At 42.0% G+C, this 18,767-nt stretch overlaps 1 protein-coding gene across 1 annotated transcript in view; it reads left to right on the top strand.

The window, feature by feature from the left end:
• Positions 1–18,767, top strand: part of EGFR (epidermal growth factor receptor) — a 414,372-nt gene that overhangs the window by 288,083 nt on the left and 107,522 nt on the right. The window contains exons 7-10 of the mRNA XM_086941735.1: positions 1,024–1,165; positions 5,128–5,244; positions 17,136–17,256; positions 17,357–17,430. Coding sequence (XP_086797861.1) covers positions 1,024–1,165; positions 5,128–5,244; positions 17,136–17,256; positions 17,357–17,430 — 454 coding nt within the window. The remainder of the gene's footprint in view (positions 1–1,023; positions 1,166–5,127; positions 5,245–17,135; positions 17,257–17,356; positions 17,431–18,767) is intronic.

The following is an 18,767-nucleotide window of genomic DNA, read 5'->3' as shown; positions in this document are numbered from 1 at the left end:
TTATAAATATCATTTTATATTCGGACCTTCTGCATATAAAGTTTATTTCACACCATTTCTTCATGGGTACTTGTTTTAATCAAAAGTATTCAACCACAGATGCAAAAGGATACAGTTGTCCAGTGAGGAAAAAGCACACAAAGAGACTTCGTGACTATTAGGAGTTGTTCCCTTGCCAAAAGTTAATTGTTACATGTAATCTATGAGGCAGTAAACAGTGCTTTTGTGTCAAGATTGCTGTACTCCGTTAATAAACTTTAATTTGACTTCTGCTTTCTAGAGATAAACGTGTGGATGTAAGTTGTTCTAAGTAACCTTTAATTGGGCCACATTTATTTTCACTGCTAGGGCATAAATCGTAAATATGCAGCTGAGCAGAATGTTCCAGGCTATTTCTTATCACTGTTGAGAGAGGAGGGAAGGGGCCAAGACTCACAAGAGGAGGAGCTTCGAAGTGTCATGTTGCCCCTCCCCGCCTCCTAAACAAGGTTATAAACAGGATATTATAGTCTGTGCCTCTGCATATGTTTATGCAAAGTGTTTTACATGTCTATTCGTTTTAGGAAATGTATTTAACAAAAACCAGGATGCAAGTTAATAAACTTGTGCCCAAAGGTAAATTCACACTCATGGGATATCTTGAGTATTATGAGAGTTGTTTCACTGTGCAAAGTAATTAATGCAATCTGTGAGCTAGTAAAAAGTGTTTTTTCATGTCATGTTGCTTTACTGTGGTAATGTACTCAATACTCTAACTCGAATTTGACCTTTGACAGGTGTTTTGTGCCACAATTACTTTAACTGCCATGTTAATGTTAATGTTAAATTGCATTTATAAAGCGCTAATCACCAAAGATCTCTAAGTGCCATGGAGCGTGTGTATATGTATATATATATATATATATTTATATGAATGATACTATATTGTATTTTTGCATTACTGTAAAAGAGTAAATAGGCAGTCTTTATAGTACATGCTATACATGCTATTTCCATTTGTTGATATCCTATGTTTAATTACAGGCCTGTCGCCGGTTTCGTGACGGCAACACATGTAAGGAGAACTGTCCACCGTTGCAGTTGTATAACCCGAATACATATCAAATGGATGTAAACCCAGATGGAAAATATAGTTTCGGAGCCACTTGTTTAACAAAATGTCCACGTAAGTTAATGGCCATCCACATATATTTCTGATAAAATAGTGATCAAAGCAACATGATTGTGAGTATGCGATTGGTCAGGCCTGATGTAGAGTTAGATGGTAGCATACAATTCTGCAATACGTGGACAAATCTTTGTCGTGGAGATATTCTAATACCTCTAATGTAAAAGTAATGTAAATTACTGGCCGAATTGGGATTAAAAATAACAAAGGAAAACCGCACTCACAAATGTTCCTACTTTGGACAATTCACCTGCAAACATTTAGCAAAATGTGCAGGCAGAAAATGGCAAATAAAGAGGAATTATCATGGGAATTGACTCAACAGTGGAAAAATAATTCCCACAGTAATTCCCACGATAACTAGGGGCGTAGCTTCAGGGTGGTGTTTGGGGTGTTACACCCCCCTAATAAATGTATTATGTAGTAAATAGTTGGGAACAGGTGCTTTCAGTCGGGTATGTTGAAGTTGTGGAATTTCATCTAGGGTTTTGAAATGCACACGCAAACTGAAATACACTGGCACACTCACACTCTCTCCTCCACTTCTTGAAGTTCTTAAAAAATGCTGGCATTTTACAAAATATTTTGTTTTAAGTACCACTAACAATCCTCACTGCTCTCCTTTTCCACAGCCCTTAAACCCCTCTCATGTCCTGCTTCTCAGGCAACGTACCTTAACAAGATATGCCAGCGTGACTGCTGGGAAATCTGAAGCCCACACGCCCCAGTCTTACTGGCCAAGCCACGCCCCTGCAGATACACTGGAATACCACAGTAGTTCTGCACGTCGGAATTAGGGGACGCCACGGTAATAGTGACCCTTGGAGCTGGAAATCCCCTTTAGTATTCCAGGCCAGGGCCATTTGATATAAGTGTTGATGGAATGGGTGCACACAGCTTTCCACAGGTGCTCAGCACCTTGGGTCATACCATTTTAGAAAGCAGGCACTGTCCTGTACTGAGTACCTGCACTATTTTTTATTTGAGAGGGAGAGTACCTGCACTTTTCAGCAGCGAATTGGTGCTTCTTAATAATGAGTACCTGCACTGCTATATTTCCATTTAAAGTGCTACTTTGAAGCATATTTATCAGTGACCTCACCTCACTTTTGAACAATATGAATTTGGTGTATTACGTTATTTTGCAGAAAGTGCCAGTGATGCAGGAAACTGCCCACTGTGTTTTGCAGTATTGTCGGAGAAGCTGTCTCTTAGAAATAGAAGTACAATCCCATGCTTGGGTGAATAGAGAAATAAGAGAAATTGTGGAAATAGTACTTTCTGGCCTCACCGTGAACACCTTCAACATTCATTTGTTTGGGTGTGATACGTAATTCGTAAGCAGGATCAAAGGAGTGTTGCGAGAGTATGCTAACTATGCCTGTCGGGGCCTGTGAGAGATTATTGTCCAAGCCAAAGAAAATATACCCATGTATACCAAGGGTTGCTGAAAATGCAGGCAACAAGACACAACCAAAGAGGGAACCAGAACTTCCATAGAGGTAGGTAATAACTCACTTGTAATTAATTTGAACCAAAGTTTGGGGCTGATTCCAATTATTTTGGATGTGACTTACTCTTATAGTACTTTTGCACTTGTGGCATTCTCTGATTCAGGAGTAAGTCAGGGACGATTCAGGAGTAAGTCAGGGACGCTACAGGAGTAAGTCACTCTTACACCTAGCAAAACCTTTGTAAATCATGACCACTATGTTTTAGTTGACATACTATCCTGTGCAACGACTTGTAGTAGATTACACTAATTACTAGCACTAGCACTAGCAATGCCAATGCATCTGGCTTAATGAGCCATTCATGTAAATACTGGCATTCACAAACAGTGCTTACGTCTGTTGCACGCACAAATGCTGTTTATCGCATTAAAGGCAGCCCTATTGGTTTTAACAGTGATGAACAAGTGGAAAAAAGTATTGCTTTCTCTATGGAATGCATGCAGAAGATACAGAATCGAACATAGCAAACACATGATGCTTGAAGGTCCTTTGCTGATGTAAAATAAGGCTTTCAAGCATTCCATTGGGAGCATTTGCTTAAAGATGGAATGATGCACCAAACACCAATAGCATGAGGTGAGAGAGTGATACTCCTCTGAATGCAGCCAAAGCCCACTCTATTTATGTTTTTACACCTGCGCTGTCACTCCACACAGAACAAGAATTGGCAAAGTCAGTAGGCCTCGTCTTGTCAACCTTTTGCTTCACTGGTGCTTTTTGACGATAACAGCCTGGGGCATATCTCAGAGGTGTGGACAACCAATAATGGACTTATTTGAATTAGACAGAATAGGGTGGGTCACTGCTTTCTAGACCATTTAACTTGATACATGTCTGTCAATTTTGTGGTCTCTGGGCTTCAAATATGTCTTTCCTCCCATTGTTAGGAATCCAAAGGTAGTGGTAAAAAAGAAGAGGACAGAATTTGTTCCATTGATCATAGTGCCATTATAGAGCTTTTGGTTCCCCTTTTCAGGTATTTCACCAGGAACTCGGTTTATCTTCTAGATATATGTCCATCGGACATGCAATATTGCACTGCCCAAGACGATTCTCTGATGAGTCCATCTCCTTGGATTCTGAATCAAACGGGTAGGTCTCCCGAGACAGAATCTATAGGGAATGAGATGCTTTTCGGCAATGAAAATATCAACCCATTAGCAGGTCTTACACTCATCGTTGGAATTCTTTCCTTGACTGTGGCAATCAGTCCCTTACTCTGTTAACCCTGTGGTTAGTTGGAGGAACTATAATCTTTGGTTCCCTGGTTAATGAAGGACTTTCTGATTTTGAGTCCTCCACTGAAAGTGATTGTCCTAGCTTAGGATTGATCATCAATGGTGAGAGGTTTGATGACTTCACGATTTGAGCCTCTTGAAGCTCTCTAAAATAATCTGTTGACATATAAGGTTTGATATTTGGTTGTAAAAATTGCCAAAAACATTTGTTTTGACACTAGGCCTTCTTTTCTTACCAACATTTTGTCTAACTTGTAGTTGGATCAGGAAATGTCCCTTTTATGAAGTAGCGTGTACTAGGGCTTACTGAGCGATCTACACTGGAGGAACTTTGCAACAGATGGGTGGCTGCCTCTTTAAAGACAGGCACATTTCTTCCCTTAGCAGTGGTTTGCAGGGAAACAATATGGGTCTCCTCTTCAACCCTTGTTAACAACTACAGGCCGCTTCAGCAGCTAGTACAGTGGTTGCTGTTTCTCTTGTTGGTGTCTCATTAACGGCTCCATAATTTGTATGCAGCATTATATGAATGACACGTGTCTTAAAATATAGAGTGCCCCTGAGTCTTTGCCTGTTGTCACCAGTAATTGCTAAATGGATTTGGTACAAACTGAAGCAAAGTGATGAGGAAGAAGGATGAGTAATTAATGCCTAAAGTTATAAATAATAACCCTTATTACACCAAATCCCCTCTTCCAACACCTCTTTCAATGCGCACCTCTTAGTTCCCAGCTATGACATTTAAAACTTGTAAAAAAGATGTTAGAACCATAGGAGGACTTTGCCCTATAAGGCATCAAAGATGGATAGGCCAAAAGGAGGTAGGGATGGTATACATCTTTATGATTTCAATTTTGGGACAAAGAGAGGATATGTATGGTGTATTTTACACCTCAAGAAGTAAGCAATGTGGCGTTGAACAGCAGATTCAGCATAAAGATGATCAGTATGTAAATTAGACCATAGTTCGGAGATCAATTTCTGACTTCTTGTATTATTGTTCATTTTAAGAAAATGTTTGGCCTTTCCTGTAAAATAAGAGACAATTACAGCATATCTGTTTATATTTGTGTGTGTTGTAAAATAGTAGGTTTGTGTACTTTGCTGTTGTTTTCAAGTCAATAAATTGAAGTGTCCAAAAAATAGCCAACCCATGAGCTTAAGAAAACATGTCTGTGAACAATCACATAATTTCTTATCTTTCCAGACAATTATGTTGTAACGGATCATGGCTCCTGTGTTCGCACATGCGATGATAAATCCTATGAAGTAGAAGAAAATGGCGTAAGAAAATGCAAAAAATGTGATGGGCCCTGCAGCAAAGGTAAACATTTAGACAAAAGTAGATCTAATTTGTCAAAAAACATAATCCTTTACTGGCAGTCAAGTTCTCATCAACACTGATAACTATAATGATCCTTTTGAAAAATTGGCATGATGGATTTAATTTACAGTAGCCTGCTGATGCTCCGAGTAATCCAAAACTGATTTTTATCAATATATTTAAGGGGCTGATTTAGACTTCAGAGTATGGTCGATACTCCTTTGCACTCATGGAGTAACCGTACTCCAAATTTAGAGATGTCCACTGCCCCAGAAAACATCTCTAACAATAGCAGAAACCGCGAGCAAGGTGGCTCCTGTCAATGTATTAAACGGTTTGACGGATAGCTCCGCCTTTATGATGTTACCATCCTTAAAACGTTTAAAATGTTTTATTGTTTTCAAAAAACAAAATTCTAAAACATGATTTTGCTTTTGAAAATAGAAAGACTAATAACTCTCACACCATGGGAGATCACTCCCATGGTGTAGGGGTCATTTTGCAGTTTCCATTGCCCCTAACAGCCAGGCTTTATCTGACAGTAATGGGCAGTAAAAACTGGTTGCTAACCGCCCACTCTAAATCGGGCAGATGTTCAAATGGCTGAATCTCTGACGTCCCCCACTCCACCAAAGAAGTATCTCAGCATCGTAGACGCAATAGTGTCCGCCGCAGGCATACTGAAGGTCCACCCATAATCCAGTCTATAACAAAATGGAGCTTAGAGGGAAAAACAGACAGGACAGCCCCCCACTCAAGAAACTCATCAACAGCAGAAGCCCTGTCTTACGGACGTAGATTATGTCAGTAATTTTTGTAACGGATCAGTCAAGAAGTACTGATCAACGTAATACTCCCCTATGTTTTATATTTTGTACGGGGATGTCGTACTGCACAGCGTCCACATTTTTGAATCTTAAAAAAGGAAAACCTAATGGCCAACAATTCCTTGACAGTCACAAAAAGCCAACCCAAACATCTGTCTGGAACCTCAATAGATGCCAAGTGTGCAACAAAAAGGGATCAAAAAAATGTGTGATGAGCCGAATGACACCTCACGGGAACACCACCATCGGGGCAACTGGTATGCAAACTCCAGACTGGGCCCCTTTCTCATCATTGGTCATCATTCAGTTCAAAAGAAAATGTGTCCAAAACAACAAACCAAACAGTGCATGAAAAACATGGTACCAGAAGGGAACTGCTTGTGACAAACAAAAGTGCTTAAAATCAACAGGTACACCCCTCCGCAAGTTTATTGAAAAATGGGTGTGCTCTGTTGAATTAAAAAGGCTGGTAGCTAATCTAGCAAACCATTACCTAACGCCAACATGTTTCTCTGCCTTAAAGAATTTTTGGCAGATTCTTCAGGGCCGCACTGATTGCTGCCACACCACTACTGGACACTTGCTCAATGTGAAACCTCACGCAGCTTGCTTTGCTCATGCCAGCTGCCGGGGAGCTCAGGAAATAAAATTGTTACTCCAAAGGTGAGTTTTTGTGATCAACACGACTGTAAACATCAATCGTGTTATTGCTACACGGACGCCTGAGACTAGGCGTCCGTGCAGCAGATAGTGTGGCAGCAGCAGATAGCGTGGCAGCAATCTGTGCGGCCCTGAAGAATCTGCCAAAAATTCTTTAAGGCAGAGAAACATGTTGGCGATGGAAAATTACTTATAAAAACGCTATGGTAGCAAGGATAAATTAAAAAACCCCAAATGGATAAATAATCCCTCAAATTTTACTTCATCACCAAGAAGCAGAGATAGAGTATTGACTTACCTTGTGTGTGGCAAGACTCAGGAGTCTTGTTACATGAATTATAGAGCTGTAATTCAGGCAGATGTTAATAGTAGGACTATAGTGTTCACCACTTTCTTTAAGTATGGCCCCAACAGCGCTGGGATGCCTGGCTTCACCTTGGGGGTGCCCAGGGGTGGGCCTTTCACAGGAAAAAAGCCAGGAAGGGTTCAACAGCGGTATGCGTACAGCGCCAAGACGCCTCAGTGTATAAGTGCGCTATACAAGTACGAATTCATTTAATTTCATTTCATTTCATTCAAGTAAAAGGTTGACAGCGTGATTTAGCAAAGATCATACATAGCCGTTCATTTATGACAGACCCTGGCAACTGGTATCACTTGTTATGCATCAGCAGCAATTTAGCATGGACTAATTACTACATATCTCCTAATGTAATTAGCAAGAGTTTGTCCCTTATTGTGTTTCGATGAAAGATTTAGTTCATGAGAGCTAAATTAACAATTGCCTTATTTACAAAAAGTATGAAGCTATGGTTAATTTCTGAAGTAGATTGGGACAGAGATGAGCATTAATTTATTAAAGTGAATTAGCTGCGCCAAGAAAGAAGGTGGAAGCAGAACTTTGCATCTGTGTATGACTTCGGGTACTGCAATGAAAAACACACACTGGCATATGCAATATGTCAAATCGCCTACTGCTAATATGAAAGAAAAGCATGTTGCCTAGTGTACATTTTTTTTAACCATCATTGCATAAGTCATTCAAAATGATATTCTGAGGGCCAGGTGTATGAAGCATTGCGACCCGAATTGCAGAATCGGGATGTTTGTGAATGTAAAAATGATTTTTCTTATGTACAATTCACAAATTTGTGTTTGTGACCCAATACCGGTTCTGTATTTGGAAGGGGCATGTTTAGGGCGTCCCTTCCGAATACTGAATCGCAGGTGTATGTATTAATGTTTCGCGACAGAATTTCATTAGCAAAACATTACAATTCTAGTCCCTCCTCAAAGGAGGTGGTAAGCCATTCTCAAACGGGAAGGGGTGTCCAAGAGACCACTTACCTTGTTGAATGTTGAAAAAAATATTTTTTAAGAAAGACCACTGCCTACTCTTAAAAAATGTTAGAATACATTTTAATGTTGTTCTAGATGCATCCTTATTTTTTTCAAGAAAAATAGGTTGCATTAAAAAAAATTGCTTTATTTAAAATCAATCACAGACATGGTGGTCTGCACACATTATCAGGCCATAATTCCTGTGATTGCTGTGATTCTTAGTGGGTTGCATTTTATGATTATATTAATATTAATGAGGCAGGCTGAAGTGTGACCCACCAGGAATCTTTTTTTTGCGAACCAACCTGTTAATAGGTAGGTCAGTTTGTAAAATAAAAGACTGGTTGCAAATTGCAACCAGCGTTTTTCCTCCAGTGCTACGTACACCTTGCCCTTAATTCCTCACTTTTGCATGCTGCATGTCCACAATATATTCACCCTTTTCAGCCTAATTTATATCTGAAAGCAAGCTACAAATTTCTGGCAGCGCGCGCTAGCGTTTGGAGGCCCATAGTAGTTTATTAAGGGTATAAAAGATGCAAAATTCCTAATGATTCATGCAACTCTTGAAACTGCAGTGGCTCTGCACACGTTGCTTGCAATCCACTACATCCTACCTACAGTCCTACATCCTACCTACAGTCCTACATCCTACCCGCAGTCACACTGCTCGTTTTAAAGACAGACTGGATGTTCACCTTTTAATTAATCTGCCTTGTGATCACCTTGTATTCTCAAGTGCTTCAGATCTTACCACTCACTCTCTTATTCTTATTCATAAGGATGACTGAGACTGCAGGCCCAGCAGATAAAGTTCTCTCATGTATGAGGCGTGGCCCTAGGCTTTTTCGTAGCCAGCCAGTCAGTGGCGTAACGAAACTTGAGGGGGCCCCCCTGCAAAGCACATGGAGGGGGCCCCCCGGCGGCACGGCCCACCACCTACCACTTTGCCCTACCATCGGGCGCTCCTCTGCTGTTGTTCATCTTGGATGAGAGTAAATCATCCTGTGTCGTGTGGCTAGGTTTGCCGTAATTTCTAGCTGACAAAATAGCAAATACAAGTTAAAAGCACTTTAAAAGTTTTTTAAAGTTGTGTAAACTAATTACATGATAATAAAAATATTCAAAGACAGATTTGCCATGTTGAAAAACAATGGTGGGAATTTTCCAGGCATTCTTATCCAAGTATCAATTTATCTCGCAGTCATAATCTCAAAACATGAACAAATAGCCAGTATTTTTGCAGTGCTAACAGAAGACAGAAGGGGATCATAAGAAAAACGCTGATGCAATGGCGGCTGTACCGTGTTCAGCAAACAAGTTACCAACTAAAATCTTAAAAGGGCCTACTTGGCCTCTCATCTTTCTGTGATCAAAACACTGTGACTCATTACTTATAGTAACTCGTTGATGGGGATATGAAAAGACACATCTACAGTCGGAAACACTACATACAAAAAACGATTTTTAAGAGATGAAGGGGAATCACATAGGTTGCTTCCTTTACTTTACCATATGCAGCATACAGAAACCAAGAGGAGATGGGGCAGGATATATTAAACGCTCACCTGTTTGTTGCAGTTCCATTTGGAGGGAGCCCAATAGGGTAAAACATGAATACATACAGGGACAGAGCAAATTAGTAAATGAAATGGGATTCCTCTAAGGGTATTGTGTTAACCTGAAGAATAAACATTGCAGATGTAGAATATATGTTAACGCAACCCTCACGTAAGTTAGAATACAGTAATAATGCAAGAATGAGAACATGAAAGGTTGACAAGAATGTTCTGGACATAAGCAAATGTTATCAAGTTATGTTTCTATCACCCTCTATCATTCCCTTCCCCTCCTTGGGCTCATGACTAAAAGGTAAAGTATGGAGAAGGGGGTAGGTAGCAGCAGTGGTTGTGGCAGACAAGCCTGCACCGCAATTACAGGCAGGCCATCTTAGATTAAACTACAGTCATCAGCAAAACCTTTCTTCCACTGAGGAAAAACAAACATTGGCAAAGCCAATGGGTCTGGACTATAATTGAAAATTCAAGACAGACCTAGTGCTTTGCCCATGCAAGTTACCTTATGCCAGTCAGCCTCATAATCACAAGCAAAAGTGACGCTCAATAGAGTGTGTCAATGGGTGGTATGTGGAACCTATGTGCAAGTGAATATGATGCATGGTGGCAGCCATCTGAGTGCTACTGTGCGTGACAAGTGTCAAGACTGGCTGCACAGATCAGGAAAATTAAATGGAATACAAATTTGAAAATGACAATCAATGCTGAGGAGAATGAGTGCATGAGGACCTACATTGGAGTTTGGTTTCAGATTCACAGGACTCCCTTTTGGCTGGCAAAGCAAGACTGAAAAGGTATCCAGCTGTTTTGTGGTTCAAAAACATATTTTGCCAAATGTATTTTTTCTATTTTATGTTATACTAGACGGTGGGCACATAGATTAGTTTTAATCAATGTTTAATGTAAATTTGCAGCTTTACCTGAATACTAATCTAGCATTCATTTCTATGTCATATCCATGAGAAGTTATTTACATATTTCTCCTTACTTCTATTAGTTTAATTCTTTCAATACTCTTCCTCAGGGAGGACAATAGTCTGGGCCTTTTGTAGCATAAGGAAATGGCCTCAGCACAGGTTGATCTGGGGTGAGACCATATCAGTCATCTTTCAAAATTCTTATTTTGCGTACATAAAGCCCTCGAGCTATGCCCATAATTCTCGGATACCCTTTGTAGTTACACTGGTCTTTCTTAGACTAATGACCATGAAACCGGTAGAGGGTTGTCACAAAAGGTGTCAATGTTTCCACTGACTGACTCCATTCCTCAATCGTAGGCATTTGGAGTGACTACCCTCTAAGATCTGCGTGCGTCCTGTGCTATTACAATAAAGTTTGCAGTATTAGAAAAGCAACCATGTATATCTTAGACCAAGGCTAAATACCCCCATAATATATCCATAGTTACCAAATGTTGAGCGTGCTGGTGTGCTTGTGCATGTGTGAGACATTTAAATATGAATCCAAATGAGTGACCCCACCAATGTGGGGAGAGAGAGAATGAACACTTGGAGAAAAATTGAAGAATCAGATAATGGGATCTTGAAGAGGGGCTGTGAATGGACTGAAATGATGGAAAGCCTAGAAGATGAAAAGGAGGAAAGGGGTGAGAAGAAGGTAACAATGAGGAAGAAAGAACGAAGATGGTGATGAGCGCTGTAAGCAGGATGGGGTATAATAGGAAGACCTAATGAAAGAAAAGGATAACAGTGAGGAAGGAGATGTATGTTATCTCATTTATAATGAAGAGCCTCTCTGACGTGTGCACATTATTTAATTTCGCGGGGCCTGTGTTATGTCCAGGTGGGCATACACTATGTTTTTCTTTTATTTCCTGGCCGGGCCCCACCACTGTGGCTTCCCTCATTTCAAATAATAGCATCCTAATCCTCACCCGCCACCCACTGAGACTCCACCACCCACGGACGACTCCTGCTTATGCTCGGAGCCTCGGAAGTACACTCACCTCCTGACCTGAGGACTGGGGCTGGGTGGGCCTGGCCCTGGGCTGCAACTTCACAATGACTTCAGAGGTAAGCGTGAGCGGGCCCGGTAGGGTGACCAACCGTCCCTAAATTCCACGGACAGTCTGTAAATTGGACCTCACGTCCGTTGTCAGTGAGGATCCTTTTTACGGACGCCTTTTGTCCATAATTTTGTCCATCAAAGAGAGCAGCGCTGCTCCCCTGCGAGAAGTCTTAGCCGCTTGATGGGGCGCCTCACACTCATCCTAGAGCACATGAGCAGCCCCCCACCCCCATTGTCATTCTGTGTGGGGCTGATGATTGCTACATACAGAATGACAATGGGGCAGTCTGGGCTGTTGTGGTGGCCTTCTCCTACCTCAGTGTAAAGCAGGGCATTCTGTTAGATAAATGGTTAAACACTAATGCGGAAACTTTAGCAAAGTTAGAAAACAGTTTATATAAAGAAACCTGTAAAATAGTTCAAAAGAACGGGTTATTGTTCTTTCACTGTCTCATCATTTTTGAACTGAAGTATTTTCAATATTATATTCAACAAAGCCATGGTTGCTGCTTTTTTATTTTAAACAACTAATAACCATTGGCAAAGCCAATAGTCCTGACTTCTTGTTGGTGTAATGATACTTGCTGTATTATATATCTGGATGCAATGACAGAAACAACATAATACCAGTCTGGTGGAACACTTTGCTAAGCGCTGATTTATAACCTAGGTGTTTTAAACCACGCCCTTAATTACATCGAACACCCCCTTTGAAGAGACCCCCCAGTTTTTTTACACCACTTAAAGCCCTGGAAACAACACCATGTCACAGTCACCTCACATCCTGGCACTGTGCATCATGCATGACTCATGACTTCTACGTTTTCAAACTGCATATGTGCAGGGGCATAGTGAACTTTCCCCCACCCCACTCCTTGCTTTAGGAACTACAGCAAGGTGAAGTTCTTGATGGGCCTCTTCTGGCCGCAACTCTGCAGACAAAGGACCAGCTCATAATGTGAGAAGGTGGGTGAGTAAATAAGTGAACGAATGTGTGAATGGCTGGATGGATTACTGAACTGATGAATGGATGAATGAAAGGGTGAATGGATAGATAAAAGAAATGATGGATGAGTGAATGAGTGAAAGTATGGATGAGAGAAAGGGTAGACGGATGGGTAAAAGGGTGGTTGGGTCTGTGAAAGGATGGATGAGTGAAAGCTTAGATGATGGGCGAGTGAATGGGTGGACGGATGAATGAAAGAATGGATGGATTGAATTGATAAGTGAAAGAGTGAATGGATGTATGAATGAAAGAGGGTAGATGGACAAAAGGATGGATAGATGAGTGAAGAAGTGAAAGGGTGGATGGATGAGAGAATGGATGGATGGATGAGTGAAAAGATGGATGAGTTATAGGATCAATGGATGGAATTAATGAATGGATGAGTAGATTGTTGGTTGGTTGGTTAGATGGATGGATGGATGGATAAGTGAAAGGGGGATGGAGGGAGAAAGGGAGGATGAATGACTTAAAAGGGTAATGGGTGGAAGGATAAGTGACTGGGTGGATGGATGAGTAAGTAACTGGATGGGTGAAAGGGTAAATGGCTGGATGGATGAGTGAATAGATGGATGGGTGGAAGAGTGGATGGATGACTGTACGGATGGATGGGGTGAAAGGGTGGGTAGATGAATAATGTATGGATGAGTGAAATGATGGATGGAAGGATATATGGTGGATAGGTTTGTAAATGGTTGAATATGTTTGGCTATAAATGGGCACATAGATGGGAGGACAGAATGAATGGAGAAAGACTGAATGATAGATAAAAGAATGATTACACCTTGTAGCACCCATTTTCTTAAGTAACATTTCCTATACATTGACTTTCACGTTAATATGAGTAATTGTCTCTATGTAATGTAGTGATGTAACGCACTCCGGCACCCTGCCCTACTTACTTATATACTATTGCGCGACCACCTCTGACATGTCTGTAAAACGTACCTTTTGTCCCGAAGTTTTGTCCTGAATTTTGACCTTTTGTCCTGAATTTTGTCTCTTTGTCCCGAATTTTTACACTCATGTCCTGAATTTGCCCCTATGCCAGGTGGTCACCCTAGGGCCAGCCAGGCCTCAGAGAAGGCACTGGCAGCAGGCAAGGGAAGGCTAGGATGTGCCACAGCCACACCAAAGTCTCACGCGCACGCCACACTTTTAGTAATGCACGCCCTGCATTGCGCACGATAAATTCAATCAGGGCAAGGATGTTTATTTATTAGTCATCAGCCCCGAGACCGCGTACTGCGCAGACGCGCCGTGGAGAGAACTGAGTGTGCACCTGCTCACACCATTCATTTAATATATTATAAAAAGCGGCAGAGCCTCACTGGGCCAGGGCGCCAGTCTGCCATTCACTGCCACTCACTGCCTCTGCTGCCAGCTGAGCGCCACTGTCAGACTGCACACCTGGAACTCTGGGAGGCAGACATGAGGCATAGTTGACCCGGGGTGGGCAAAAGGCAGTATTGAGGTCAGAGACCCTCTGGATGAGTAGCTCCCTCAAGGGTCTCGAGGTGCCTGAACTTTGAAGCAGACTCCCTCGGTGCCCGGTCTTCTCTGCCAGCTTGGTTTGAATCTCAGGCTTTGAGCCTTCACATCTGAATCTCACGGGGCAAACCGGAGGGTGTGGGCAGGAAGGAATACGTTGGAATTTAGGATGAAATGCAGGGGTCAACTCTAAAAGTTACAGGAATTAAACTGTGGAGGCCCGACCTCTCCTTGAGGTCGCAGCTCGAACTTTCTCACCCCATCGCTGCGCCCAGCAGAGCCTCGCTGGGACCGCGCACCTATTAATGAAGAGGCTCAGAGGTCAGGGCAAAGGCCCTGCCTGGGCCCGCTCGTGCGCACTGTGCAGCAGTAACTAGCCACCATTTAATTATAACGAGAGCGAGGCACAGGCCCGGCTGGGCCCAGGCGTGCGTGCTGTGTGTTGTGCCAGTGTGCACTGCACCATTTAATTTATTAAGAGGCCAGGCGTCTTTAATTGTTCTTGGTGGGGGCCCCTAGAGCATGGGGGCCCTTGGAGCATGGGGGCCCCCCCGCAATGCAGGGGCAGCGGGGGCCTGTGTTACGCCCCTGCAGCCAGTGCTGAGATTAAGGAGTACTCTGAACGTCAAGTGATATAATCAGCCGTAGCATTGCTCTTGGATCTGGATTCCGAGCGTAAGCCGACAGTGCAATTTTAGAATGAATCTCACGTTCACGTGCAGAGGATGCCGAGATGCAGTTCATGCATAAGCAGTATATAATAGGCTACAATGGTTCTGTCGGGGACATAATAGGCTACAATGGTTCTGTCGGGGACATAATAGGCTACAATGGTTCTGTCAGGGACAGAACCATTGTAGCCTATTATATACATACCCAGGTTCTGAGGGACAAAGGGTCGCTCCATTGTTGCTATAGCATGAATAAGCAGTGGCGGCTTGCATCAATGGGGAGGGAGGGTGGTGGCAATTATTATAAAAATAAATAAAATTTAGCTAACGCAACATTCTTGCTATGGACCGCTTCTTCATCTAGAAAATGGAACCAGATGTTGGAACTCCCTTGCCCAATTCTTGCACTGCTCAACTGCAGCATGTGAGCTGCACCCTGATTGGAGGGAGCGGCCTCACTCTGTGCTCCACAGCGCAGTGGAAGCATGCACTTACTCTCAGCCCAGCTGTCTTAAGACAGCCGGATTGAGTCGTTTAAAGTGCTCATTTATGGCTGCCCGTCGCAAGATGGGCAGCCATATAGACATGCACACTTTAAACAGTGCTATACCATCCCACCCTCCTCCGCAAAGCTGTCAGTCAGCAGCGGCCCGCCCCATCCTGACACGTGGCTCGGAATGGGGGATGAAAAATAAAATGGTAATAAATTACCATTTTATTTTTCATCTTGCGGCCTTTGGGGGGGGGGGGGGGATTTAAGTGGGGTGACGCTCCTCCACTCCAACGGAAGAGCAGCCCCTGTGCATAAGGGACAGATTCCACCCATAATGGTGAGAAGGGCATTGCCAGATATATATGCAAGTCCCATTTCAATCTTTCGGGGCAATACATAAACATATTTTGGTTACTGTTATATGCTACAGGGGTCGTAAGGAAAATTTCAGGGATCGCAAAGTGAAGTTGCGACCCCTACGTGACATCCTTGCCTTCAGCCGTTGGGTTGACTTTCTCTGTAAGTGTTCTTAGATGAAGCCACTCCATAGGGTGATTACTCTCTAACAGATGCACTCCTTGATTTATATATCCCATGCTTAATTCATAAACTAAGGAGTGCCGTTGCCCAAAACTCTTCCTTGAAACACAGGGCTGATGCAATTAAATGTGCAGGCATGGAATGCCTAGGTTGTGTAATCCTAAATTCACTGTTGACCTCTTTAATCCACTAACATCCACTCCCTGCCCCTTCAGCTCACTCTTGCAGGACCCTACTCTCTCCATTTGTGACATTTCTCCCTCTGTCTTCCTTCTTCTTTCCCTTTGTGTGTTTTTCCCTCTTTTGCTTACGGTAAATGACTGATGCAGAAAAATAGGTGCTAGTCCCCAAAAGTAAGTGCTCGTGCTCGTGCCCCCACCCGCAACCACCGTCTCAAATTAAGCACTGTATACGTCATGGTGTCCCTAGTCGCAAAAACAAGTTTATACTTTTCAATCGAGCTTGTGATGTCTTAGTAGAATGTCTAATTTAGGAAGTCCAACACACCTTGTTTTCTGAAATACTTACATTGAATGTCTCTCACTACAGAATATACATGAACTCTTTTTTATCATATATTTCTCTTTTAAAGTCTGTTATCTGAGTATATTTTACAATTGTTGTATCTGCTTCTGTAAGTTAACAATATTAATTCAATTAACCAATCAGTCAAATAATAACCAATCATTCATTCTAGTTAAAATCACTATGATTAAAACATTACAGGTACTAAAGGCATTGGTACCAAAATGTTGAATCACTTTATTAGCTTGACAAACTGTCTAAAAGATGAATTGCAATCAATTACATTTGAGTGATTTTTGAACAAGTAAACTACGTTTGCTACATCAGTCATACCAACTTTCCACCATTTTGAAACGCAATTTCATTATTTAACTTCGGTCACACTTATACTGTTCAGACTCCTCTTGTTATAAAAGGCAACGTATACTACAAGACAAATAAAAAACAATATTCTATGGCACATGATTTCCAAATATTTGAAACAGTTTTTCAGATAATCTTGCTTTTGTTTATTGATGATTCACTAATGTGCGTTTTATATACACAAGCATTAGGACTGATACAGATAGGCAACTAAGAACTTTCTTGGTGCGTTTTTTACTTTTTGTGGAGAGACCTTTTGCCATAAAATTCTGAAATAGAAAAAAATATATATTATTTCTATAAGTATCTTAGCCGCGCTCATATGGGGCTGCTGTTTTCTGCTAATTTCACATCTGTTCCATTTCTCAACAGTTTGCAGTGGACTACCTACTACTGCGCGTGTCCGTGCTATTAATCATTTTAATATTGAGAGTTTTGCAAACTGCACCACGATCCAGGGAGATGTTATAATTCTTCCTGTTACACTAGCTGGGTAAGTAGAAAATAGTTGTTAAGGTTCACATTTTTAAAATGTTTTATTTGAATTTGCATTTTGTTGACATATTTGTCGTTTCTTTCCTGCATCAATGTAGTGATGGTTTTGAAAAAATTCCGCCTTTGGACCACGATAAACTCAACTATTTTAAAAACGTAAAAGAAATAACAGGTCAGTATACAGATAAACATTCTTGCATAATGAACCACGAACACAGTGGAGGTAAAATGTTCAAAGACATGCTAAAAGAAAATTGTAATCCCTAAAAATTATTTTGATGTGAAAGAAGTTTTCTGATAATATTTCCCTGTTCTTATCTAGAACCATTAGAATGTGTCTGTACTGAAGCAGCTCCAAGGTCTTGTAGCGCCTGGCTGGAAGGAGTGCGGTGAGACTAGAGTAGAGAAAATGGGAAAAGAAGGAGATCTGGTTGTATGATACAACCCCGCATGCCTAAACAACACGATTGGAACCACGACCTCATCTATACGAGGCATGCCTTTACAACTCATGCTTTTACAGCGATTTTCGTTGTAAAGTCATGATTGCTAAAGGGATATGTGTGGTAAATTGGACACCCCCCCACTCTGCCCTGTGCCTTAACACCTAATAAATCCCAGCCCCGCAGTCCACCCCGCCTTACCTGAGCCCTAACACTCGCCCCTGTCAAAAAACGACCCTGACCCCAGCCCCCCCCTGTGCCCTAAAACTGACACCAGCCATGAAAACCCCCCACCCTTGGTGCCTACAACCCTGCGACCTGCCAAAAAACGACCCTGACTCCAGCCCCCCACCGAGTCTTAAAGCTTACCCACACCCCTGAAGACTGCCCTACCCCCACCACTCTGAGCCTTAAAACCCAGCCCCAGCCCTTAAAACTACCCCAATCCCCACCACCCTGAGCCCTAAAACCCTGCCCCCTGCCAAAATAACTACCACAACCCCCGCCCTGAGTCCTAAAAGAGACCACCAACCTCTACAAATTACCACCAACACAGCCACACTTACCAGGTGTCTCAGAGCTTCTTCTCCCAATCCTTCCTGTTCCTCTCCATGGCCATCCACATATCTAGACTGCCCTAACCACACATATGCATGTTTAGCGCAGAAGTGTGGTTTAGGCAATCATTGTTCCGCTTGCGTGGAAACAGCACACATTGTAAAGGCAATTTCCCAGGAGATCCAGAACAGTGGTTCTTAAATGTTTGACTTCTGCAGACCCCATTGAATAGCAAGTGGAAGCTAGAGGGCACCCCAAACCATTTCTAAAATGTGTACCTCATCATAACATGCAAAAATTACAAAAACAAATACACACTATATGAACTCAGCACATTTACTTTCTTCTGCACCTATATGCTTAAATATGACACTAACTACACACTGGTATAGTACCCATATCATATTCACAAACCAATAAGTACTCATCTCAAATTCGAGCTCTCAGCAGAAGTGGTGGGACAGAAATACCAAACTGATTCACATTGACCTCAGACAAACGCAAGAAA

This window comes from Lissotriton vulgaris, chromosome 10 (assembly GCF_964263255.1).
Source record: "Lissotriton vulgaris chromosome 10, aLisVul1.2, whole genome shotgun sequence".
Lineage (NCBI taxonomy): Eukaryota > Metazoa > Chordata > Amphibia > Caudata > Salamandridae > Lissotriton > Lissotriton vulgaris.
Note: the sequence above shows the minus strand (reverse complement) of the source record. Positions and strands in the feature narration are given on the sequence as shown.